Source organism: Mastigoproctus giganteus, chromosome 3 (assembly GCF_048544385.1).
Source record: "Mastigoproctus giganteus isolate SK-2022 chromosome 3, ASM4854438v1, whole genome shotgun sequence".
Classification (NCBI taxonomy): domain Eukaryota; kingdom Metazoa; phylum Arthropoda; class Arachnida; order Uropygi; family Thelyphonidae; genus Mastigoproctus; species Mastigoproctus giganteus.
In genome coordinates, this window is record NC_143577.1 from 144,538,110 (window position 1) to 144,566,040 (window position 27,931).

General features: G+C 40.5%; 1 protein-coding gene across 5 annotated transcripts in view; it reads right to left on the reverse strand.

Annotated features, from left to right (window-relative positions):
- Positions 1-27,931, reverse strand: part of LOC150088301 (uncharacterized) — a 175,184-nt gene that overhangs the window by 34,757 nt on the left and 112,496 nt on the right. For all 5 annotated transcript variants that reach the window (XM_090370688.1, XM_090370689.1, XM_090370686.1 and 2 more), the window contains exon 4: positions 974-1,146. In XM_090370688.1, coding sequence (XP_090226814.1) covers positions 974-1,146 — 173 coding nt within the window. The remainder of the gene's footprint in view (positions 1-973; positions 1,147-27,931) is intronic.

Below are 27,931 nucleotides of genomic sequence, written 5' to 3' on the forward strand. Positions count from 1 at the left end.
AAAATATATTTCTACCACCTTAGGTTAGTCAACTACAGCCTTGATTGGGGGGGGGGCCTTTAAAAATTCCTAATGTTCAATGGGATTTTAAACTTGACCTAAAGTAGTGAGAGGGAAAACCATTACACTGTTACCGAGAGTACTGAACATAAAAAAGAAAATTTTTAAATTATTTTGATATCTGCATTTATTTTGATATCTCCATAACCACTGCTGTTTAGAGGGTGTACCTCTACGTTGTTTACAGTTGTAGTAATAAGTAAAATTTTTAACCAGTTAGAAGTTACATAAGATCATTTTAGTTCACTTTTTTTTTTTTTTATTCTGACATCACTGGAACACTAATGTTCTCTATGGAGTAACTCAGTGGTTTCCAATGTGCTTTTTTCTCCCCCTACAATTTCTCTCTTAAAAATGCAAGTCTGTATCATTCACAATAAAAACGAACTACAAAGTTTGCAATACTTTGTATAACTTGGTATAAGCCAGGTGAAATTGTATAACTTGTATATATAATTTCACCTGGCTGCCAGCTCGTTAACTAGGAGTCAATTTTGAGCCAATATTATTTTCTATTTCAGTAAACTTTGATTAAAACCTATCATGTTCATTGTGCTTTACAAGAAAAAGAAAAAAAAAATGTGCTTTTCAACATATTTATCTATTACAAATATGAGAAGTCTACGGATAGTGTGAAAATGAGCCTTCAAAGTTGGCAATATCATGTGTATGTGATTTCACATGACTACTTACAGGAACACTTTGCATTAAATCCATATCATCTGTATATTAAAAAAAAATAAAATAAAAGTTTAAAAAATGTGGCCTCAGCATCTAACATAGTTTTACTAGTGCCACCCTTAGCCTCATCTGGTTGAAGACCCCTGATATAAATTAAACAAGAAAAAATTTATTTTGTAGACATGAAAAGATTAAAATAATTTTGAATTTTCTCAATTAAGTTTATCTTTACCTCTTTTTGATTTCTGTTAAATGTTCGATTTTGTTTTCTTGTCACCAACCTTGTTTTCTCCTGACTTGGTTCCTTTTCCTGCAGTGTTTTCATAATTTTAGATGTCCTGTTAGTATTAACTGTTTCAACATTTTCCCTCTCTTCTTCACTTGAAAAATTGAAACTGTCTAGTTCTATAGTAATAAGGACAGAACAGCTTCAAATGAGGGAGATAACTAAAAATATCTATTTCACTTATAGCTAATTAATTACTTCAGAAGAAAATCTGATTACATAGAAAATATAAAAATCAAATTCGAATAATATAACACAATAACTAATGATAACACAATGTATTACAAAAACCTTAAAGTTCAGTATTAACATAACATTTTATTACTCTAATGCTATTTTGTAATTTCTATATTAATTTCTGTAATAACATCAGTATCAGCAAAACTTGTTATAAATATATTACATTTTCTGAACAACTAACTGTTGTTCAGAAAACCATACTGATAATTTCTTTACCTACACAATAATCCAATGCTTTCCAAACTTTTGCTGATGGCAACACACTATGCATATTACAAAAATAATTTGACTACCAAACGCAGAATTTCATAATTATCCAACACCTCTGCACCTTTTGTTCCCTATCTATCCTCAAGTTTATGGTAAAACAAACAGTATGCAACTGCACTTGTTTCCATTCAAAAACATATGAACAAGGGTACGAGAGAAGATGATATATGCAAGACTAAGCACAGGCTTAACCAAAGAAATCAAAAATCAACAATAGTTAGCTTTCAAATAGAAAAACAAGATTGCAGCTTACTGGCCGGAGTATAAAATACACGAAGAAATAAACAGCATAAATTTTTATGCATTACACAATAACTGTATTGTAATCAATCAATTACATCAATATATGCAGTGAAATGAAAACGAAGTGAAATCAACAATGACATGATGACAAAATTTTGTGACATCCTTCAGGATACGACACCCCAAGGTACTGCAACACCCACAATCGAGTTCTGAAATAATCAATGGGATATTTAGTATTGGTAAATGATGCAAGGAAGTAAGCTTATACAGCATCAGCCAAAACACACACACCTCTCAACATCATATGTCTTGCCCTCTAATAACATCAGTGTGCATTTTAAAAAATTTCCAATGTTTTTTACTGCTGATAACTATGTAATAACCTGCTGATACCCAAGTAATCTGAACTAGATTTTTAATGGAAACTTCAAGTTACTTGAAATTTGCTCTATCATACTGTATCAGAATGTTTTATAAATAAAAAAAATGAAAATATTGGTGGAGGGGCCTCTGGTTTATTTTGTATTTTTACAGACTTTACAAATTGGTTATTTTTACATAAAAATAAGTAAAAACAAATATCAAAGGCCACATCCTCCTGTTGAGCACAGATGCTCACAAACTGTATTTCTCATACACTAGACTGAGTTAAACTTGTGTCCTTTTGACTTCCTCAGGCAGAAATTAGCTTCCTGAGAAATTTAGAATTTTTAGCTGGATGAATGACTCAGTGCAACCTCTTTTTAGCATTCAGCAGTAGGCAGCCACACTGACTCTGCATCCCCCTTGGTACCTTTTTCCATGATAGAATCTTTACCCCTGCTCAACCCTTAAAATACCTAAATTTTTTGGGAAATAGTTGAAATGAGAGTGCAAGTAATGTGCCTTAAAACTCATACTGAAGCATAATTTTCTGAACTGCTCTAACATGTCACAAACAATCATCTCATAATCTGGGTGTATATTGTTTCTCAAAAATTGTGCACTACATTTTTAAAGCCAGTCCAAGGCATCACTCTTAGTTTGGTTCATGGAATCTTCAAATACAGAGTCTAACAGCAGCTTGTGGATTTGAGGCCCAACAAAATTCCTGCTTTGATTTTTCATATGCACGTAATGGGAATTTAATTCAGACCTACTTGAAACAATTTTGTTCTTTATGTTAACTGTTAAAAATTAACTGCTTCATTAAAGATAGCTTTATGTGCAGAGAAGGTGACGATACTTTCTTTCTAAACACTAGTTGCTCGTCTTTAATGTTCTTTGAACCTGGGGTCATATAGTCTTGGTGGTCACACTTTCCTGTCTCAATGTTCACATCTTGCTTGATTATCCCACTCACACAGAAAGCAAGGCATTTTTGTGTAATCTAGTTGATCGCCAAGCAGCAGACCAATACTTTTAATATATCATTTAGCCTTCTTTGGAAAAATGAGGAACCAATTATTTTTCACGATTCTATACCATGAAAAGACTATAGCAGTGATTGACCATAGCATTTTTTTGCAGATGTGTGGCTGTTTGCACTTCCACAAGTTTCTTGTGGAAGTATGAATAACTACAGAAAATTAACACATATATAAAAATAACTTTTAAACTAACATTTGGTGTAATAAACAGTTTTAAAATTTGACCTTGTCATAAACTGGAAATTCTTTGCAGCATTTCTGGTGGACTGAAATTTAGTCATTTTCCCCTTAATTACAGTATTGGCCAAAAGTCGGTTTAAATCAAAAAATACATTTGAACACAAGTACTGTAGACTGATTGATTTTTATTTGAAAATTGAACTGATTATTAAAATTTTTTGATGGAGCCTCTCGGCTACCCAAACTCCTCCTAATGGGTAACTCCTCCCAGGTGCTTGGAATGGCAATGAATAGCATTATTCAAGAAGGAAGGTGGGGAGGGGGGAAACGGCGTGCAACAACTCGGGTGGGTGGAGGAGTATCAAAATATGAAAAATGCTATAGCGAATAACTGAGTGAACCGAATGAGTGTTGTTGTTGTTTGGTTTTTAGGAGCATTAACAACTAAGGCCATATTGTTCCGGGGATGTGCGGTGGTCATTCTCTAACCTTTCTGCATCCTCGGTATTTGGTGGTCACAGGCCCAAACCCCAGTCTAATCAAGAAGCATGTGCTGCGCACCGAAGCTGAGTGAACAGTGCTATACTGGCATACAACTATACCTGGATATTAAAAATAAGTACTTCATTACGGAGCATTCTGTTTATAAAATTTTCCATTTAAAGCCAGTCCACACTTCCGTCATCTTTTGCATAAGTATGGGCATGTCCAGTGGATGTCCCGAGAGAGAGAGAGAGAGTGATGAGTTGGTCACCACCAAGAAGACAGAAGGAGGGACAGCCTAAACTTACATGGAGAGGAGTTGTGGAGGCAATGCGAGCCAGAAGGTTGCATGAGGGTTTCTGGGACAACCATTCACAATGGAGAAGGAGTTTACAAGGCAACCACTAAGCAGTGGTTCTCCAAAAGCATCTCCAAAAGTAAAATAAATAAGGTAAAAACATGCTTTGCCAAGCAGTTATTAAAGAGGTCTTACAAAAAAAAAACTTGGACAGGCATCATGGAGTTTTTTTTTTTTTTTTTCAGAACAACTGCCTCCAAGAAGTCATCATAACCAGGAGCTCTGCCATCATTAGTTAGTTGTAAAGCTGTTTCCAGCTTTCCTGAAGTCATTAACATATATTTGATTCTTCTGTATGATCACCAGCTGGTTTTCATTATCAGGACTATTTGTCACAAACAATTCATCTAGAATTGTTGTAATAGAACTTGACTAACCTAAGGATTCTTTCTACTATACCTTATCACATATCGAGGACAACTGAGTGAACCGAAGTTGATAAAATTTATCTTTAATAAACAGATACATAGAAGACCAGGAGTTGGCCAACCCACTGGTCTGTACAAACTCTTGCCAAGATATCCATTTAGATAATGTAATAGTATTTGTCATATAGTACAAGGAAGCCACAGGTTTTTGCTGCACTGGCAAAAAAAAACAAAAAAAACAAGTAGATAAGAAAATGTAAATTATATGCTTCCCTCCTCACACAGGTGGATTACCTATGAATTTATTCAAACTACCAGCCTCAACTACCTGAGAGGGCAACTTGTTCCAGAAATCAATGACTCACTGGCTAAAAGAAAACTTCCTAATTTGAATTTATGACCTCTAGTTCTAGAATTATTTATAACAATGAGAATTCAATCTTCAATCATTTTACTAATTCCACTCAGAGGCCTTATAAATCTCAATCAGGTCACCTCTGAGGTGCCTGGTTGCCAAGCTTATGTAGCCCACATAATCAGTCTTTCCTCATATGGTCGTCCTTCTGCCGATTTCACCATTCAAGTTGCCAATCTTTGGACCCTTTCAAGAGAAGCTTAATTTTATTTTTTTCAGTTGAGGTCTCCATACTTGAGCACAGTATTCAATCTATCTAAATGTTTCTGAACTGCACTCTTAATAATTGCCTCCAAGATTTTCCCTACCACAGAAAACAGACTAACTGGTCGGTAGTTACCAGCTTCACTCTTAGAACTGCCTTATTATATATTGGCAATATATTGGCACTTCTCCAATCCACAGGAATATCCCCCAAGTCCAAAGTTACCTCATAATTAACCTCAACGGTTCAACACACTCCCTCAAAGCCACAGGGTATATGCAATCAACTCCAGGAGCTAGCATTAGTAGAGGTATATTAAGCAAGAAACCAAGCTTATACAGCATCAGGCAAAAAAAAAAACCTTCCCATTTCACTAACCCATTCGTTCCAAATGTTTGTCTATATCTGCCTTGAATTTATTTAAGCTAGCAACTACCACAACAACAGATGGAAGTTTGTTCCAGCATTCAACTACGCACTGGTTAAAGGCAAATTTCCACACACAAATTCTACAACTATCTTTCCTCAGTTTGAATCTATGCCCCTCAGGTTTGTAATCTAAGCAACAGGAAGAATCCCATCAGCATTGAGTCTGCTCAATCCATTCAAAGCCTTATACACCTTAAGCAGATCACCTTGTAGGTGCCTAGTCTCCAGAAGCTACAATTTGCAGAACTTAAGCCTTTCTTCGTAATGGTACCCCTTTGTTCCCCTCACCAATCTTGTTGCCCTTCTCTGTACCTATTCTAGCAACTCTACATCCTTCCTAAAATGAGGGTTACAGACCTGTATGCAGTACTCAAGGTGTGGCCTGACCATTGCCTTATACGAGGGGACAATCACCTCCTTATCCCTGCTAGCAAAATTCCTGTATATCATTACCAAAATCCCATGACTTACTCTGGCAGCCTGTCTGCACTGCTCAGAAAATTTCATATCTGACTGCACAATTACCCCCAAGGTCTCTTTCATTCTCCACTACCCTGAGTCTAAAACCACCAGTTGCCACTTTTCAGACCATCTGCCCAATTTTTCTAAATCCTTTTGCAATAGCATACTGCCATTACTGTTATTAACAACTCTGTCAACCTTTGTATCATCTGCAAACTTTGATATTAAGCTTGATATACCTTCATCAATATCATTGATAAATATACAAACAACAATGAGGCCAACACCGAACCGTGAGGGACACCACGAATAACATTAGTCCACGTAGACCAATGTTATTAGTGGTGTCCCACTTCTCCCACTAAACCATCCTTTTATCCATTGTAGCAAGTTTCCCTTAATGCCACACTGCTCCAATTTTTACAGTACTCTTCCATGTGCAACAGTATCAAAAGCTTTCCTGAAATCCAAGAATATGATATCAAAATTATTTTTTCATCCAATTCCTTGGTGACCATGTGATAGTATCCAATAAAATTGGTCAGACATGACTTGCCCTTAACAAACCCATGCTTTGGCTGAATTATTACTGCTATCTTGTCTAGATGATCCTGCAATGCTTCTTTAACCAGTGACTCAATTATTTTCCCTGGAACAGCAGTTAAACTAACAGGTCAGTAATTACTTGCGTGACCTTTCGATCCCACTTTGTGCATTGGAGATACATTTTCACATCTCCAGTCAGTGGGGACTTCCCCTGAATCCAAGGATGCTCTCATAATTATGGCTAAGGGTTTGCTTACTTCCTTTGCCATTTCCTTTAATATAACTGGATAAATTCCATCCACCCCAGGTGCTTTTCTTATGTTTAACTTAAACAATTTCTCCTCTACTTTACTCTCAGTTATACAGGGTGTCTCAAAAATATTGGTACAAACGTTTATGGGAGGCAGGTAACATCTAAAGGAATGTGAATCGCATAGGAACGTCGCTGTAAGTCGGTACACGGCGCTGTTCATCAGTTCGCGAAATGGAAAATTTCTGGTTTACTCATTCAAGCAGTAGTCGCCACACGAAGAGCATGCATCGATATATGAACTGTGAGCTGGCAGACATGCACCTAGTGTATGGATTAGCAGAGGGCAATAAACGAGCCGCTCAACGAATTTATGGAGAACGCTTACCAGACAAACATGTACCGGACCACCGTTTGTTTGTGCATGTGCATCAAAATTTGTGCGATTATGGGTCATTTAGAGGTAACAGGAGTAGTGCAGGCAGACCACGTTCCATGCAAACTCCCGCCATGGAAGAAAGTGTGTTGAATGCCGTCCAGAATAATCCTACTACCAGCACACGTGCCGTTGCCTCTGCCTTAGAAGCGTCTCGTTGCAGTGTACAGCGTCTGGCACAACGATTCCTTACACCCCTTTCATCTCCAAAGGATTCAGTTACTGCTCCCCCAAGATCATCCCTGCATGTGCGGCTTTTGTGCAGTGGTTTCTCCAAGAAAGTGTTCAACGCTTGAATTTTCCAGATTATGTTTTGTTCACTGATGAGGCTTATTTCACTCGGGAAGGCTTATTCAACCAACACAATGCTCATGTGTGGGATCACGACAACCCACACGTTGTGCACCCCCCATGCGCACAACATCGCTTCACAATAAATGTGTGGGCAGGTATGGTAGGTGACTGATTAGTCACCGACCATAACTGTTACCATCCCGCATGAACTCAGCTAAATATCGGATCTTTCTTGAACAAGTTCTACTGGGGTTACTTGACGATGTTCCAGCAAATGTGAGACGCAACATTTGGTTTCAACATGACGGGGTGCCTGCCTGTTATAGAAGGTGGTTCGTTACCATTTAAACAGGCGTTTTGGGCATCGATGGATTGGCCGTGGTGGACCCGTTGCCTGGCCCCCACACTCGCCTGATTTATTGAGCCTTGATTTCTTTCTGTGGGGACCCTCAAATCTATCGTGTATGAATCGCCTGTGGAGACAGAAATGGATCTCATGGCGAGACTTGTCTGCACTGCTGCTACTGTCAAAGAAACTCCACGTGTTTGACCGTGTCCACCAATCCATGCTACGTCAGTGTCATGCATGCATCGCATCTCATGGTAGAACCTTCGAGCATATTTTGTAACATCATGAAGTGCATCCATCTCATACTCCATCGTTAATATTATGTCAAATAAATGTTTGCCACTAATTACTGTCTTGTGTCATTTCTGCTTCTTGTGCCTCTGCTACTACTTTCCCATGACGTTTCTAGTTATGGGTTCCTAGGCGATTCACATTCCTTTAGATGTTACCTACCTCCCCTAAATGTTTGTACCAATATTTTTGAGACACACTGTATACAAAATCATTTATTGCCCTGTTAGAATTTGATAAACATCTGGCCCTCTCCTCCTTGAACAACTCCACATGTGTGAATGTAGAAGCAAAATAATGATTTATTTTGGCAGCTATCTGAGAATGATCATCTACATTCAAACTATTCATCCACCCCAGGTGCTTTTCTTATGTTTAACTTCAACAATTTCTCCTCTACTTTACTCTCAGTTATTACAAAATCATTTACAAGATCAAGTAGACCAATATGATTCATTACCTTCCTTTTAGAGTTTATGAAAGTAAAGAAGTCTTTGCTGGTTTTTTTTTTTTTTTTGCATCCTTTTCCAAAGATATCACATAATCTGCCTTTGCTTGCCTAACCTCCTTTGTGACTTGATTCCAGACTGGCTTTTATCTACCATAGGCTTCTATGTCACATGATAATTTATATGCATCTCATGCATTTTTCTTCTCTGCCGCAAGTCTCATTAGTTCATCTGACATCCATTTGGGCCTAAACCTAGAACAGTATTTCTTAGTTGGAACAAAAAACCTAGTAACTTGCAAAATTACTTCCTTGAATGCTTCCCATTTAGAATTTGCTGTTGGTAACATCATCAGTTGGTCCCACTGTATAGAACTTAAAAAATCTCTGAAACCAATGCAGTTACCTTTACAAAAGCAAAAACCCTTCCTTTTAGCCCTGATGGTAGTCACATCTTTAAGTAAACCCCACATCAATACACTGTGATCACTGCTACCTAGTGGTTCCCTTTATCTGTACATTCTTAATGATGAATAATCACTGCTGATAATCAGATCAAGAGTGTTAATCCCTCTAGTTGCCTCCTGAACATGCTGCTGTAGAAAACAATCAGCCAACAAATCCATGAAAGCCTTGCTAGTGTGCGAGTGACCAACCCACAAGTTCCAGTCCATATCCGGGAAGTTAAAATCCCTCATTATAAGACACTGATTTACTCGCCCACTATTTCTCTTTATAATTGTTCATTGTTATAGGCCTAATGACTCTGATGAGTACAAACTCCTACAATCATTTTTGCTTTCCCAGTGGTTAGGTCACACCAAACTGACTCAACATTGCACTATCCATCTATGTCAACTGGATGCACTTACTTAGATTTTGTGTGTTTCTTAATGAACAGCATAATCCCTCCTCTCTTCCTATCGTGTCTATCATTTCTGCACACATTGTACTCCCCAAATTCCAATTCTGCATTCTTTATATCTGTGTGACTCCACGTCTTGATATCCCAACAATATCTGCCTTTAATATCTTGATCAGCACTTAAAATTTATTTACTATACTCCTAGCAATGGTGTACATGCAGCTGTTCTTTTTTTTTTTTTTTTTTTTTTTATGTAAATCCCAAACACGAGAGGTATTAGAACCTATAGTACTTAGTACTGTGATTGGGTTTTAGGTTGAGAAGACGAAAGAAGATATTTGTTGACATTGGACTTGAACTTCTGTAGACTGTAATTTTCAGGAAATACGTATGATGGAAGGTTGTTCCAGAAAACGGCAGTTGAATGAATAAACGAGGAAGATGAAAAGTTGGTTCTGTGAGTTTGAAGTTGGACAGTAAATGGATGTTGGCTGGTGGTGGCACGTGTTCGGACTGTTTTGAAAGAGAGTGGGAATTATAGAAGCCAATTCAGAAGAACAGTGCCCATGGAAATATCTGTAGAAGAGGCATGCAGCAGAAATGGTACATCTTTGCTGTATTTACATATTTACCATTAAAAAAATACTCCACTTTTTGGTTCCTGGTTGGATGAATAGTGAAGTTGCCACATTACTTGAGAAGAAAAAGGTGGCATGGAAAGGTTACAGAGCAATAAAAAGTACTGAAGCCTATAACAGCTACAAGATGATCTGTAATAGAGCCACAGAAAAGGTTCGACAGGCAAAGGCAGTTTATGAGAAATCACTAGCAAAGAGAGCAAAGAGGGGGGATAAGAAATTCTTCACATATATAAATGCCAAGAAGAGCAGGACAAACCAGATCGGACCTTTACGTAAGGGAAATGGAATAGTATTAAATACACCAGCTGCCGTTGCAGATTAACTCAACAGTTATTTTGCATCAATATATACAAATGAAAAACCTTTTGTGGCAATGGGAAATTGTGGGAGCAAAGTTGAGAAATATGCAATTAATGATATTGAAATTTCGCAAGATTATTTAATGAAAAAACTTTCGAGCCTACAGGCCAGTAAGGCTCCTGGAGTTGATGGAATATGTCCTATAATCTTAAGGGAGGTGGCAAGTGAGTGCATTGAACCATTGAGGCTAATTATGCAAGTATCACTAGACTCTGGGGAGATTCCCTTGGACTGGAAAGGTGCCAATGTATCTGTCATACATAAGGGTGACTCTAAAAGTGAAGTGGGAAATTATCGACCTGTCAGTCTGACTTCAGTGGTAGGGAAAATCATGGAGACAATGTTCAAGGGTGGAATTCAGGATCATTTGGATCGAATTGAAATTCTCAAGGATATTCAGCATGGTTTTGTAAAGGGAAAATCATATTTAACAAATCTCGTTCGCTATTTTGAAATGGTCACTCACAAGCTGGATTAAGGAAATAATTTCGACATTGTTTATTTAGATTTCAGCAAAGCTTTTGACTCAGTCCCACGTGAGCGTTTGCTTTATAAGCTGGAACAGATTGGAATCACTGGGAAAATCCTTAGATGGATAGCATGATGGCTTCAGGGCAGGGGGCAGAGGGTTATGATAAATGGCTATTCCTCAGATTGGGCTGATGTAAGAAGTGGGGTTCCAAAGGATCAGTATTAGAACCACTGTTGTTTTTAATTTTCATAAACAACATTGATGAAGGGATAGAGGGCGTGATGTCTAAATTGCAGATGATGTTAAAATTGGTAGACTATTTAATGATCACTGTCAAACTGAGCTTCTTCAGAAAGACCCAGATAGGCTTGAGGAATGGTCAGAAAAATGGCAGCTATGCTCTAATCCAACAAAGTGTAAGGTATTACACCTGGGAAACAGTAATCCCAAAATAATTCACTTGGTGGAGTTCAACTAAACCCAATACTGGAGGAAAGGGACTTGGGTGTTACAATACGGTCGGACATGAAATTCTCCGAGCATTGTAAACAAGTTGCAAGGAAGGCCCATGGTGTACTATCGATGATCTATCGAACTTTTGCAAGTAGAGATAGGGACGTGATATTCCCATTATATACGGCTTTTGTTAGACCACACTTGGAATACTGTGTTCAAGTATGGAGACCACACCTAAAGAAAGATATTGAGCTTCTTGAAAGGGTGCAGATGGGTAACTCGCTTAGTGAGATCGGCAAAAGGGCGTCCTTAGGAAGAAAGACTTCGAATATGTGGGTTGCAGAGTTTGGAAACTAGACACCTTAGAGGAGATTTGATTGATGTGTTTCAGGCTCTGAGAGGCAAGAGCAAAATGAATGAGGACAAAATTTTCAAGATTATAAATGATGCTAGAACTAGGGGACATAAATTCAAGTTATGGGGAGAAATGTTTAGATTAGCATTAGTAGAGGCATTTGATGCAAGAAAGCAAGCTTATGCAGCATCAGGAAAAAAAAAAAAAAAAAAAACCACTTCCACTTCACCCCTCTGTTCGTTCGAAATACCTGTCCAGCTGAGCCTTAAACTTATTTAGGCAATCAACTTCCACGACAAGGGATGGAAGTCTGTTCCACCAACCAACCACTCGCTGGCTAAAGGCAAATTTCCGTATGTCTATCCCACATCTGTCTTTCCTCAATTTGAATTTATGCCCTCTCAGGTGATTATTCTGAGCAAGAGGAAGAAGCACATCAGCATTGAGCATGCTCAAACCATTCAAGGCTTTACACACCTCAATCAGATCACCTCGCTGGTGCCTAGTCTCCAGACACTGTTATTTGCAAAACTTAAGCCTTTCTTCGTAAGCGCACCCCTTTCTTCCATTCACTAATCTTGATGCCCTTCTCTGTACTCGTTCCAGCAGCTCTACATCCTTCTTGAAATGAGGCCTCCAGAGCTGTATACAGTACCCTAGGTGTGACCTGACAAGGTCACACCTAGGGTACTGTATACAAGGGTACCTTATACAAGGGAATAATCACCTCCTTATCCCTCCTAGAAAAATTCCTATATATCATTGACAATACACCATGAGCTTCTCTTGCAGACCGTCTGCACTGCTCAGAGAACTTCATATCTGCCTGCACAACCCCACCCCCAGGTCCCTTTCATTCTCTACTACTGTCAGTGTAGTACCACAGAGTTGATACGTTGCTCTGGGGCTGTTGTTTCCCATATGCAGTACTTTACATTTGTCAATGTTAAACTTCATTTGCCACCTCTCAGCCCATCTGCTCAACCTTTCCAGATCCTGTTGCAGTAGCATAGTGTCAGTAGTGTCCTTGACAACCCTGCCAACCTTCGTATCATCTGAAAACTTGGACATTAAGCTTGATATACCATCATCAATATCATTTATAAATACAGAAAACAATAATGTACCCAACACTGAACCCTGAGGGACTCCACTAATAACATTAGTCCACGATGAGCAGTGTCCACTGTTTACCACTCTGTCTTCTCCCCCTCAACCACCCCTTTATCCATAGCAGCAATTTGCCTCCAGTGCCACACTGCTCCAATTTGTGCAGCAGTCTTCCATGTGCAACAGTATCAAAAGCCTTTCTAAGATCCAAGTATATAATATCAAAGTTATTCCCTGCATCCAGTTCTTTTGTGACTGCATCATAGTATCCAATCAAGTTGGTCAGGCAAGACTTCCCCTTAACAAAACCATGCTGTGTCCGAGCTATAACTGAAGTCTTGTCTAGATGATCCCGCAGTGCTTCTTTAACCAGTGCCTCCATTAATTTTCCTGGAACAGAAGATAAACTCCAGATCTATAATTACTTGTGTCAGCCTTTGATCCTCCTTTGTGTATTGGGGTCACATTTGCACATCTCCAGTCTGTGGGTACCTCCCCTGAGTCCAAGGAAGCTTTCATAATTATGGCTAAGGGTTTGCTTACTTCCTTTGCTGCCTCCTTTAATATAACTGGATAGATCCCATCCACACCAGGTGCCTTTCTTGTGTTTATCTTCAACAATTTCTCCTCCACTTTACTCTCAGTTTTTACAAGATTCTCTAGCTTACTGCCAGAGTTGAATACACCTCTAGCAATCCCCTCGCTGAATAACTCCTCATGTGTGAATGTCGATGCAAAATATTCATTTAGTTTGTTAGCTACCTGCGCAGGATCAACGGTTGACCGATAGATATCAAGTGAACCAATCTGATTCATCCCCTTCCTTCTAGAGTTCACATTAGTAAAGAACTCTTTGCTGTTTTTCTTTGCATCCCTTGCCAAAGATTTCTCGTAATCTGCCTTCGCCCGCCTAATCTCCTTTGTAACTTGGTTACAGATCAGCTTGTATCTATCATAGGCTTCTGTGTCACGTGTTAATTTGTATGTATCCCATGCATTTTTCTTCTCTGCCATATGTCTCATTAGTTCATCTGACATCCATTTAGGCCTAAACCTTGAACAATATTTCTTAGTTGGTATGTAAAGCCTAGTAACTTCCAAGGTAAGTTCTTTGAATGCTTCCCATTTTGAATTTACTGGTGGTAACGTCATCAGTTGGTCCTACTGTATAGAATTTAAATACTGTCTCAGTCCATCGTAGTTGCCTTTACGAAAGCAATAACCCTTCCATTTACACCTAATGATAGTTACCTCTTCGAGTAAATCCCACTTCAGCACACTGTGATCACTGCCACCTAGTGGTTCATTTATCTGCAGATTCTTAATGCATGAAGAATCACTACTGATAATCAAATCAAGAGTATAACTCCCTCTAGTTGCCTCCCGAACATGCTGATGTAGAAAACAATCATCCAATAAATCCACAAAAGCCTTGCTAGTGTGTGAGTGACCAGCCCCCAAATTCCAGTCAATATCTGGTAAATTAAAATCCCCCATTATAAGACTCTCTGATTTAATGGCCCACTCTATACAGTTTCTTATTATACTCATCAGAGTCATTAGGCCTATAGCACACTCCTACTCTCAATTTTGATCTCCCAATGCTTATGTCACACCAAACTGACTCGACACTGCACTGTCCAGCAATGTTGACTGGCTTCAGATTGGACTGCAGGAAGTTTTATTTTAGCCAGCAAGTTATAAATTATTGGAATAAGTTGCCTGCATGGGTGGTAGAGGCTGACAGTTTGGGGAAATTCGAAGGTCATCTGGATAGTACCTTCGGATCAGCGAAGTGCATAGGATGATATTTATTTATTTTTTTTTATCATTGTTCTTTTCAGGGTTTTTTTTTTTTTTTTTTGGCTGGTGCAGCATAAGCCATAGGCTTTCTTGCACCATGCAGCCATTACTAATACTAATACTAAAATACTAATCTATGAGACAGCGAGAGGAGAGACTCTGTTAGAGATGAATCATTAATTAACCTAACTGCCCTCTTCTGAATGGAATGAAGAAGCCTGAGAGAGGTTTTGGGGGCACCACCCCAGATGTGAGAACAATATTCCATGGTAGGGTGGATTTGCGATTTGTAAAGAGTGAACAGCTGTTTGGAAGAAAAGTAATAACAAGAGCAAAAGTGAAAACCAAGTTTTTTAGATGCAGAGGAAGCAATATTTGTAATGTGCTTGTGCCAACAGAGATTGATTAGAAGTTAGGGTAATCGCCAAAAGGGATATATCATTTTGCCTACAAATCGGAGTGTCACCAAAGAAAGCATAGGAGCAGAAGAATCCTTTTTGCGAGATATAAGACAAGACTGAGTTTTAGAAAGATTGAAATCAACTAAGTGGTCTTTGCCCCACTGGGGAAATTGTTATTGTAGTTTGGTTTTTAGGAGCATTAGCAACTAAGGCCATATTGCTCCGGGTGTATGCGGTGGTCATTGCCTGACCTTTCTGCATCCTCCATATTTGGTGGATCACGGGCTCGAACCCCGGTCTAATCAAGAAACATGTGCTACGCACTGCTGCTCTTGCCCACCTGGCTATGGAGGCGCCACTGGAGAATTACCTGGATATTGGCATTTAAGGAATTGGTAGCAGATTTTTGAGAAGTTGAAGCTCATTGAGTAAGGAAAGGTTTCTCAAAATGGAAAGTGGAATGCAATGTGCTATCATCGACAAACTATGGATAGGATTTCCAGTCAATTGAAGAAAGTCATTAATATACAAGAGGAAAAGAGTGGGGGAAAGAACTGAACCTTGGGGGATACCGGCTTTGATTTTGGTTTTGGTTTTATTGGCGCATTAGCTACTAAGGCTATAATGCGCCAAGACCATGTCATTTATAAAATAATTTAAACTTTCAGTGACCTAATTAGTTAGGTCACTATGTCAAGAAGTATAAGAAAAATGTAGATTTTATAAACGAGTAAAAATATTTATTGACTTTAAAAATCTAAAAATAGCAGACACATTGTCATTGTCGGATAAAATCTGACTGAGTGTATATGGCTCAGTCAGATGATTAAAAGCGGTAAGACGGATACTGCTAAAAACTGGACATTCGATTAAAATGTGTCTAATTGATAAAACTGTGCCACAAGACTCACACATAGGAGGGTCATCAGCCCTCAGCAAAAATGAATGAGTTAAATGACTGTGTCCTATGCGGGTCCGGGCAAGAACAACTTCCTCCTTACGATTCCTGCGCAGACTAGACTGCCACGGTTCAATTACAGGCTTTATACGATATAGTTTATTTCCAGTCTGTCTATTCCACGAGTCCTGCCATTGGGAGTGTATTTTCTCGAGTATTCTTTGCCTGTAGTCTGTATAGGGGACTGACAGGCAGCGATTATTTCTGGGAATTGCTGATTTGGCTGCGGTGTCAGCCAAATCATTTCCCTTATTCCCAATGTGGCTAGGAATCCAGCAGAAGCGGATATCATATTCACGTTCACGGAGGAAGTGAATCTTCTGCTGAATGCTAGACAGAACTGGATGAGAATTAAATCTCACGGTTATTAAAGCCTGTAACACACTAAGAGAATCAGAATATAAAATGAACCGTTGGTTTTGGCATTTACTGATGTGATCCAAAGCTAACTCAATAGCGTGCAGCTCTGCAGTAAATATACTGCATTCAGAGGGAATCTGCTCCGATGTAGTGGTGTCTCTAAAGACAGCAGCAGATCCCACATATGATTCTGAATTCGAACCGTCTGTGTAAACTGGCGCGAAGTCAGAATGTTCAGCTCGGTGTACTGAATAAAGCTGCAGGTAGACCGATGATGGGGTGTCCGACTTTCCCCAATTTTTAAGGGACAAGTCACATATTGGAATACGAGCATGCCAGGGTGGAAGGGCTTGCTTCGGTGTTTGGGCAACCTTGTCTACCTTGATATCAAGTTCTATGAGTAGCTCTTGGAGACGAATACCAAAAGGACGATTAGCAGTCTTACGGGTATTGTACAAATTTTCCCATCGTGGCTCAAAAACGGATAGCCACGTAGGATGGTCTGCCAGGGATTTCAGTTTAAAAGCGTAGTTTAGACACAACTGCTTACGTCGAAGCGATAACGGTGGTTCGTTTGCTTCGACGTATAAACTCTGGACAGGAGATGTTCTATATGCTCCAGTAGCGATACGAAGAGCCTGGTGATGGACAGGATCCAGCCATCGAAGGGCACTGTCTCTGGCTGAAGAATATACCTGGGACCCATAATCAAGTTTGGATCGCACAAGTGCACGGTAAAGCCGAAGAAGCGTGCATCGGTCCGCTCCCCAAGATGTAGAGGAGAGCGAGCGGAGAATATTAAGCCCGCGTGTGCACTTTGTGCGAAGTTGACGAATGTGGTGCAGAAAGGTCAACTTTTTATCAAATACGAGTCCCAAGAATTTTGTGTCGCTGCTACTGGAATAGCATTTTGTCCGAGCATTAATTCAGGTTCAGGATGAAGATTACGCTTACGACAAAAATGTACGCAAACGGTCTTCTCCGGCGAGAACCTGAAGCCATTTGCAAGTGCCCAGGAGTTGAGGCGGTCAATGGCTTTCTGCAGTTGTCTTTCAATAACCCTCATGTTGCATGACTGACAAAATATGCTAAAGTCATCAACATAGAGGGCACAGTTTACAGTTGGAGGAAGTTGTTCTGTGATGGAATTGACTTTGATGGCAAAAAGCGTGACACTTAATACTGATCCTTGTGGTACTCCCTCCTCTTGGCTGAAGGGACGAGAGAGTGAGGATCCAACACGAACTTGGAAAGATCGATTGGCCAAAAAGTTTTTAATAAAAATGGGGAGTTGCCCCCTAAGGCCTAGGCTATGAAGATCTTTTAATATGCCAAATCTCCAAGTTGTGTCATACGCTTTCTCCATGTCAAAGAACACCGACACCAAGTGTTCGCGTTTTAGGAAAGCATCCCGGATGGATGCTTCCAATCTAATAAGATGGTCCAAGGTGGACCGGTTCCTTCGGAAGCCGCACTGAATGTTGGAGAGAAGGTCATTTGATTCAAGATACCATATTAAACGAGAATTAACCATTCTCTCCAGGATTTTGCACAGACAGCTGGTCAGAGCAATAGGACGATAATTGGTGGTGACTTTTGGATCCTTTCCTGGCTTAGGAAAGGCAAGAACGATTGCCTTTCTCCAGGAATCCGGAAACTGGCCCTCAGTAAAGATTCTGTTATACAGAAGGAGCAGACAATCCATAGATTTTGGTGAAAGATGTTTAATCATTTCATAATGGATGCCATCTGGTCCAACAGCACTTGCTTTGGAAAGAGTGAGGGCTCTTTTCAGTTCCTCTATAGTGAATGCCCCGTTGTAGGGATAGAGGCCCTTGGTCTTAAAATTAAGTGCTTGCTTTTCCAGTTTATGTTTAAGGACCAGGAACTCTGGGGAATACGAAGATGTTGCAGAGATGTTAGAGAATGTTTCCCCAAGAGCATTGGCTATTGCAGTTGGATCTGCAATAGCGCATCCATTATAATCTAGGATTGCAGAAGGGTGGGAGGTATATTTTCCCTTCATTTTCCGGATTTTATCCCAGACTACCTTAGAGTTGGTAGACTGGTTAATAGATGATGTGAAACGGATCCACGATTCCTTTTGACTCTGACGACGGATGTAGCGTGCTTTGGCTCGTGCACGTTTGAAGGCTATAAGGTTGTTCGTGGTAGGATATCGGCGAAATATCCCCCACGCTTTGTTTTGAGCCTTTTTTGCTGCTGTGCATTGTGAATTCCACCAAGGTTTGGGAAATGGTGGAAACCGGGCTGATGTTTTTGGGACAGCATTAGCAGCTGCTTGGACGATGATTTCTGTGATGTACTTTACTGCATCATTGATCGGCTCTTGACTGACTGTGCTAAGATCGAAATTTGCCTGATGTCGGAAGGCAGTCCAGTCAGCCTGATCAATCTTCCACCGTGGTAACCTAAAAGGAAGACATGGTCTCCCACTGTGTAACAAGGTTATCACAGGGAAGTGATCGCTTCCGTATGGATTCTCCTCCACTTCCCAAGTGAGTGAAGGGAGTAGAGAAGGGGAGCAGATAGAGAGATCAATGGCAGAAAAGGTACGGGTAGGCGTATGGAAAAAGGTGTTTGTTCCAGTATTTAGAAGGGAAAGGTCGTTGTCATTGAGCATACGCTCAATGACTCGTCCCCTTCCGTTGATGTTAGCACTACCCCACAGGGTGTTATGTCCATTCATGTCCCCGAGAAGTAAGAAAGGGGGAGGCAACTGCGTTAGAAGATCATCAAGGTCTGCCTGGGAGATGTCAGTCCCAGGTGGCAAATAGATAGAGCACACAGTTAATAAAAATCCCACCGTAAGGCGAATTGCAACAGCCTCTATGCTGGTTGTAATTAGCAAGGGCTGGACTGGGGTATGGTTACCCACAAGGATAGCCACTCCTCCATGAGCAGGACCATCCGCAATTCTATCCTTACGAAAGATTGTGATGTTATGCATGGTGGGATCATCATTTGCCTTTAGATAAGTCTCCTGCAAGCAAAAGCAAACTGGCTCGTGCTTTTGCAGGAGGGCCTTGATGTCATCTGTATTTCGCCGGAATCCACGACAATTCCATTGTAGGAATTTAGCCATTATTTTGGCTTGGTGGGTCCATCAGGCGGCTTCCGAGGTGCTGAGGGCTTACTTTTATCAGTCTTGGCTTTATCTTTTTTGGGGAAGAATGGACGATGTCCCGTGTCCATTTCTTCCTCCGCAAAGAGTTCCAAGACTGATTCATCCTGTACCTCCTTGTTCTCTACATCCATTCTTTCTGTTGTAACTTCAGGCTCTTTACCACTTGGTTTTGGTAGTGGTGGAGCACTAGGAGGTACGGATATAGGAGTGGCAACTGACTGTGTTTTTTTGGTGGGCTTTTGAGAACTCAATAAATAGCGTGCAATCGGGGTGAATGACTCTCTTGGTGGTATAGTCATCTCAGTTTGTGTCCCGATAGTGCTCTTAGCAGAAACCTTCTGGGCATATGAAGGTTTCCCGCTATTTACTGGTTGGATACGTTTTCTGGCCTCTGGGTAGGAAATATTCAGCTCTGTTTTCAGTTTTTGGATTTCTTTTTCGTCCTTCCACCGCTGGCATGCTCTTGAGTAGGCAGGGTGCTCACCTTGGCAGTTAACACAGGTGGGTTTTGGAGCTGTACATTCCTTGCTCTCGTGGTCTTTCACACCACATCGAGCACAGGCAGGGTTACCACGACAAGATGTTTGTGAGTGGCCGTATTTTTGGCATCTAAAACACCGCAGTGGGTTTGGGATATAAATCCTCACTGGGCAGTTTAGATAACCTGCCTTGATGGAATTTGGAGGCCGTGGGGTGTTAAACGTGAGGATGAGAACTCGGGTAGGGACGAGATTCCCATCCTTCCGTATCGATATTCTCTTTACAGCTGTCACTCCTTGGTCTTTCAATTCAGAGCAGATCTCTTCTTCAGAAACATGAAGAAGGTCCCACTCTGAAATGACGCCTCTAGAAGAGTTCAAAGTTTTATGGGGGGTTACAATGATAGGTATTCCCCCTATTGATGTGGCGTTCAGGATTTTTTCCGCCTGTTTAATAGATGTAGCTTCGACCAAAAGGTCGCCAGAACGCAGTCTTTTTACCGTTTTAGGTGAACCTGCCAACCCTTCTAATCCTTTCTGGATGAAGAAGGGTGACATCTTTCCAATGGACTGCTCTCCGGTGGAATGGAGAATGAGGAAAAGCGGTGTAACTGATGGTGGTTGTTTATCCTCAGTTCTGGCTCGTTTGGCAGAGGTGTTATCTGCGTCATCATCTCGATTAGGTAGGGGCCTTGTTGGGGCCCCAGAAGAAGGATTTAAATTACTCATATGAGTAAAGAGAAAATGTCTGATGCCTAAGTACCTCACCCACCACGGAGCCCTACGAGGGGACGCCCACTCGTGAACTAGCAGGTACTGCGTACACGAATGGGACGCCGAGTTCGCTTAGAGCACCATACCCACGTTACCAATAAGTCTTTATCCCGTCCCAGGACCAAAGGGAGGGAGACTTACTGGAACGCAGTTGACCCTAGCAGGGTAAAACCACCCGCCGATTGATCCCAGTCGGGCCAGTCCGGGACCACCCGTCTTGTCGAAGCAGGGGCCAAAGTGGTGTATTGAAGCTGGGCCCCTCAACCACCAGGATCCCCCTTTCTGTTTCCACGGGTCGCGGCGCACGGCTGCACACGCCGGATTTCAAAGATGTAACCCTGAAACCAAGGTATGGGCGTTAGATCCCAGTGATGCTAATCTGGAAACCCAGCAGCGTCACTGGGAGGTCCCCTCACCACGTACAGGTGCCCACGTCGAGGGGTGGGGGATACCGGCATTAGTGGAGAAGTTAGAAAACAGAGAGCCATCTACCATTACCCTCATTGAGCGATCAAACTGGATAACCAATTATAAAAAACAGTTGGCAAACCATAAGATGGAAGCTAGTTTAGAAGACCTTTATGCCAAACATGATCAAAAGCCTTTAAGATGTCAAGAGCAACTGCTTGTGTTTCACCGAAATTTTCCATTGAATTAGTCCATACATGGTTAACATAAGCCAGAATATCACCAGTGGATCAACACTGACAGAATCCACACTGGTGATCATTAATCAGATAGAAGGTTTCTAGGTAGTTTAAGAGTTGGCGATTAATTGATTTCTCCATTACTTTAGAAAGAGTAGAAGTGATTGCAATGGGACGATAATTGGATGGGAGGGATTTGTCACCCTTTTTAGGAACTGGCTGGATATGGGCAAATTTCCAAGCAGAAAGAAAAACTTTTGGAATAAGAGTGTGAAAATAGGTGGCAAAGAACAGAAGTAAGTTCAGGAGAACAGTTTTTTAAGCACAAGTGGAGAAATACCATTGGGACCTGGAGCTTTCTTAGCATCAAGATTGATCAAAATCCTTCTGACATCCTTTTGACGGAAGACCACGGGAGGCATTGAATGGAGCATGTTGGGAATGGTCGGAGGTGTTTTACCAAGATCATTAATACACGATTTGGAAGAAAAATGGGATGCTAGCAGGTCAGCTTTATCCTTGGCTGAAGAGACAACAGAACCATCTGGTTTGGACTGATGGTGGGCAAAAGTTGCAGCAAATAGCTTTGGCAAGAGACCAGAATGCTCGGCTACCACTGGGGGAAGAGGCAAGTTTTCTACTCTTAGCCTGTTCAAAATCTAGTTTGGACTGATTAATAACTGCTTTACAATTGTTGCAAGCTTTGGTGTAGGCCGAAAATGAAACTGAAGAATTAGAAACAAGCCAATTACGATATGCAACGTTCTTCCCTTGAACAGCCTTAGCACGTTCATTGGAAAACCAAGGTTTAGATAAAGGACAAGATTTTAAAGTGAAGAGTGGAATGAAGGATTCCATTCCTGCAAGAATAATTTCACTGACACGATCTGAGCAAACACTGACATCAGAAGTTTTGAAACAGTAATCCGACCAAGGAAAAGAAATCTCGCAGGTCATCCCATTTTGCATTCTTGTAATGCCAAACAATACGAGGTTGGGAATAGCCATGAGATAAAGGCTCCATTGGAGAAGAGACAATCAACAAGCTGTGATCTGAGGCACCTAAAGGACCTCTAACGTCGACCGTGTACTTAGAAGGGTTGTTTGTGAGAAAAAGATCAAACATGTTGGCTGTATGGTTAGGATTGTCCGGTATTCTTGTAGGTAAATGAACAATCTGTGCAAGGTCATTAGTAATTGCAAAAGCCTCAGCATCTTGACCAGCTGGGTCGTTGTGACTAGAAAACGGAAGCCAGCTGGAGTTGTAAACATTAAAATCACCAAGGAAAATTACCTCGCTGTTAGGAAAGTTGGACTGGAGAAAGTCAAGTTGCAAGAGAGGAAGTCAAAGAGCTCCACGTGATTAGTGGAGTTGGGAGAACGGTAGAGACAACAGATCAATTTTACACAATGAGGTAGATAGATTTAAGCCAGAGAAGATCGAAATGAGGCGATTCCAAATTACCAAGTCTCTAACAGGGAATATCGGAACGGGCATATGCACAATTACCACCTTTGAGGCGAAAGGAATCATACAGTGAATAATTTGGGCAACTGAGATGAGCAGTAGTTGAATCAACCGATAACTGAGATTCTGTCAGTAAAAGTGCATGGGGGTTTGGCACACTGCAAGTGGAAATGGACATCATTGAGATTAGAACTGAGACTACGTATGTTTGTGAAAAAGAACTAGGAAGTGTTTGGGAGGTTTAGATCTTTTTGCAGATAAGCTTACTCTATTAGTTTGACAATTCATGGTGTATTCAATAGTAAGAAAACGTGGGTGGGACATGCTGTATGAAGTAATGAAATTTTTGGATATGGCGTACACATGGTAAGAATATATCCAGATCCTTGACATAACGTGGCCTCAACAATGCCCCTGCATACACACTACTCGGACTCCCTCCAGTCACTACCTGGCAGAGTACAGGTAGCAAGATTATTATACACTAGCTGATCTGGAAGCCTTCTAGAGAGTTACCAATAGGTTCGGTCTGGTATACTAACTAGCGGCCGGTCTGCAAACATTGTTTTCAAGCTGTACCCTTGAAATGTAAGGAAGTTTGAATCTCTCCATGATGTTCATCATAACCTCAAAAGATATCAGTCATACCGAATGACTGAAGAGATGAAGGGTTGGCCGGAACTTAGCTCTAGAGACTAAACATGGGTTCCACCACTTCAAGCCTCCAATAAGCAAAGTGGTGGTATTGCACCGGTTGATAAGAGTCATCTACCACCTAGTACTGCTTGATAACACAGAAGGGCAGCATTCCTCCATGTGGTGTGGGTGCCACACCTCGACCCCTGCTTACGTTGGTTCACACCTGGGTGGTCACCCACTGTGTGCTTGTGTATGGAGGTTATACCCAGGATTACTAACAGTTCCACCATCATAAAGCTGCAAGCAGAGGATTTTGCTGTCACAGACCGTCAGGACTTTGCCAAAATTGGGTCCACTTGACTTGAGTTTCATCCGAATATCAGTTCCATCAGCATTTTAGACTCCCAGGTAGCAAGTACAGATTGTTTGGCATATCTGAGAGAATGTCTGTGACAACGTCAAGGAGCAAAAAAAATTCTTACTCATAGTTACTCTAACACAGCCCATATATTTATTTGTTTCATTACTCCCTGCAGTTCCTGAAATCCCCAGTAACTTGCTTTTTGGGCTGCTGTTCATTCCAATAGAAGCAGCGTAAGAATCATTTCTACCTCTGCCTGTGACTACTGTTAATCTATTAGTCTGCCTTACTTGTCTTTATGCTGAAACATTTTTTTTTTTAATAAACAATAATCTGTAATTATGACATCACTAATTTCGTATGGCTCAGCCTCTACTCAGCATGAAGGGTTTTTCGTAAGTAAAGATCAATGCAAAGTACCTATTCAATTCATCCACAACATCAGGTGTGATATCTAAGACATTCCGGAGTTGATGTAATATCTAAGGCACCCAGAATTGATGGCATATACCCTGTATATCCCATCAATTCTGGGAGCTTTATTTGCCTTTATGCTCAAATTTTTTTTTTAATAAACTATCATCTGTAATTATGACATCAATAATTTCATATGCCTGAGCCGCTTCTCACCATGAAGGGTATTTCATCAGTAAAGACTTGCAAAGTACCTATTGAATTCATCCACAATATCTAAGACTTTCCTACACCCAGTGCACAAGGGTCTGATCTGATTACCTTTCTTCTTCGTTGTATTCACATATACGAAAAATTCCTTGTCGCCATTCTTTACTCTCTTAGCTTTCTCATGTGCAGCCTTGGACACCCTGACCATATTTGTGGTACTATTATAGATCATTTTGTACCTGTTGTAGGCTTATCTACTTTTCTTCACTCTGTAACTGTTCCATTTGACCAGCCAGCTCCACAGTCATCCATTTTGTCATCCTCCTCTTAATGGCATATATGTATGCATTTGTGGCTTTTGTGAATTTTGCTTTAAAAGTATTCCATAATTCAAATGTATTTGCCATCCCTCAACAATCTGTCCAATTCACAAGATGCCACATAGAGCCTTAAACCATCAAAGCCTCTTCTGAAGTTAAAACCCATGCTTTTGCCTTTAACTACTGCAACCTCTTTATTCATCTTCCAACTGATGATTGTACGATCACTTTCTGACAACGGTTCCTGTACTTCAAGCCCTGTGATGTCTTCTAATTCATTAGTCAAGAATATTCTCACCCCTAGTACTTTCTATAACAGTTTGAAAAATAAATTTGATGAATTTGAGGTGTTGGTCAAAACATCAAAGGCAGATATTGTTCTGATATCAGAAACGTGGTGTCACACAGATATAAGGAATGCAGAAATAGAATTTGGGGAGTTACAATCTGTACAGGAAGAAGAGATGGAATAGGAAGGGAGGAGGGGTTCTGCTATTAGTTAAGAAACATAAAATCCAAGGAATTACAGCCAGTCGACATGGCTGGACAATGCAGTGTCAAGTTAATTTGGTGTGACATAAGCACTGGGAAATCAAAATTGAGAGTAGGAGTGTGTTATAGGCCTAACGACTCTGATGAGTATAATAAACAACTGTACAGGGAAATTAGAGTAGGCCAGTAAATCAGAGAGTCTTATAATGAGGGATTTTAATTTCCCAGATACTGACTGGAATTTGTGGGTTGGTCACTCACACACTAGCAAGGCTCTTGTGGATTTAATGGATGATTGTTTTATACAGCAGCATGTTCGGGAGGCAAGAAGACAGAGTGATATCTTCATCTGATTATCAGCAGTGATTCTTCATGCATTAAGAATCTGCAGATAAAGGAACCACTAGGTAGCAGTGATCAAAGTGTGCTCAAGTGGGATTTACTCAAAGAGGTAACTACCATCAGGGATAAAGGGAAGGGTTATTGCCTTCGTAAAGGCGACTACGATGGTCTGAGACAGTATTTAAATTCTATACAGTGGGACCAACTGATGATGTTACCAATGGCAAATTCAAAATAAGAAGCATTCAAAGAATTAATCTTGAAAGTTACTGTGCTTTTCATACCAACTAAGAAATACTGTTCAAGGTTTAGGTCAAAATGGATATCAGATGAACTAATGAGACATGTGGCAGAGAAGAAAAATGCATGCGATACATATAAATGGGTCACACGGAAGCCTATGATAGATATAAGCTGGTCTGTAACCAAGTCACAAAGGAGGTTAGGCAGGCAAAGGCAGATTATGATAAATCTTTGGAAAAGGATGCAAAAAAAAAACCAGATTGGTCCACTGGATATCAGTGGTTCAACTGTTGATGATCCTACTCAGGTAGCTAACAAACCAAATGAGTATTTTGCACCTACATTCACACATGAGGAGTTATTAAGGAAGGGGAATGCCGAAGTGAATTAAACTCTGGCAGTGAGCTGGATGATTTTGTAATAACTGAGAGCAAAGTGAAGAAGAAATTGTTGAAGATAAACATAAGAAAGGCACCTGGGGTGGATAGGATCTATCCGGTTATATTAAAGGAGGCAGCAAAGGAAGTAAGCAAACCATTAGCCATAATTATGAGAGCTTCTTTGGACTCAGGGGAGGTATCCATGGACTAGAGATGTGCAAATGTGACCCCAATTAACAAAGGAGGATCAAAGAGCAACACAAGTAACTACAGACCTGTTAGTTTAACTTCTGTTCCAGGGAAATTAATGGAGGCACTACAGGATCATCTAGTCACGACTTCAGTTATAGCTTGGTTGTTGTTGGTTTGGGGATTTATTAGGCGCATGGTCTCAAAAAAACTAGATGCAGGGAATAACTTTGATAACATATATTTGGATCTTAGAAAGGCTTTTGATGCTTCCATGCTTTTGCACATGGAAGACTGCTGCACAAATTGGAGCAGTGTGGCACTGTAGGCAAATTGCTGCTATGGATAAAGGGATTTTTGAGTGGGAGAAGACAGAGTTCTGATCAATGGACACTGCGCTTCGTGTTCTAATGTTATTAGTAGAGTCCCTCAGGGTTCAAGTGTTGGGTCCATTGTTGTTTTCTGTATTTATTAATGATATTGATGATAGTATATCAGGCTTAATGTCCAAGTTTACAGATAATACAAAGGTTGGCAGGGTTGTTAATGATACTAATGAGAGTATGCTGCTGCAACAGGATCTAGAAAAGTTGAGTAGATAGGCTGAGAGGTGGCAACTGAAGTTTAATTGACAAATGTAAAATACTGCATATGGGACACACTAACCCCAGAGTAACATATCAACTGTGTGGTACTACACTAATAGTGGTAGAGAATGAAAAGAACCTAGGGGTAATTGTGCAGGTAGATATGAAGTTTTCCGAGCAGTGCAGATGTCTGCAAGAGTGGCTCATGGTGTCTTGTCAATGATATATAGGAAATTTTCTAGGAGGGAAAAGGAGGCGATTATCCCCTTGTATAAGGTAATGGTCAGGCCACACCTTGAGTACTGTATCCAGGTCTGCAGGCCTCATTTTAGGAATGATGTAGAGTTGCTGGAGCAAGTGCAGAGAAGGGCAACAAGATTAGTGAATGGAACAAAGGGTTGCTCTTACAAAGAAAGGCTTAAGTTTTGCAAATTACAGTGTCTGGAGACTGGGCACCTGCAAAGTGATCTGAGTGAGGTGTATAAAGCCTTGAATAGTTTGAGCATGCTCAGTGCTGATGGGATTCTTCCTCTTGCTCAGAATAATCGCCTGAGAGGGTAGAAATTCAAATTGAGAAAAGACAGTTGTAGGATAGATGTACAGAAGGTGTCTTTTAGCCAGCATGTGTTTTATTGCTGGAACAAACTTCCATCAGTCGTTGTAGAAGTTGATAGCTTAAACAGATTTAAGGCAGAACTAGACAATCATTTTGAGCAAGTGGATCAGTGAAATTAGAAGTTTCGTTTTTTTT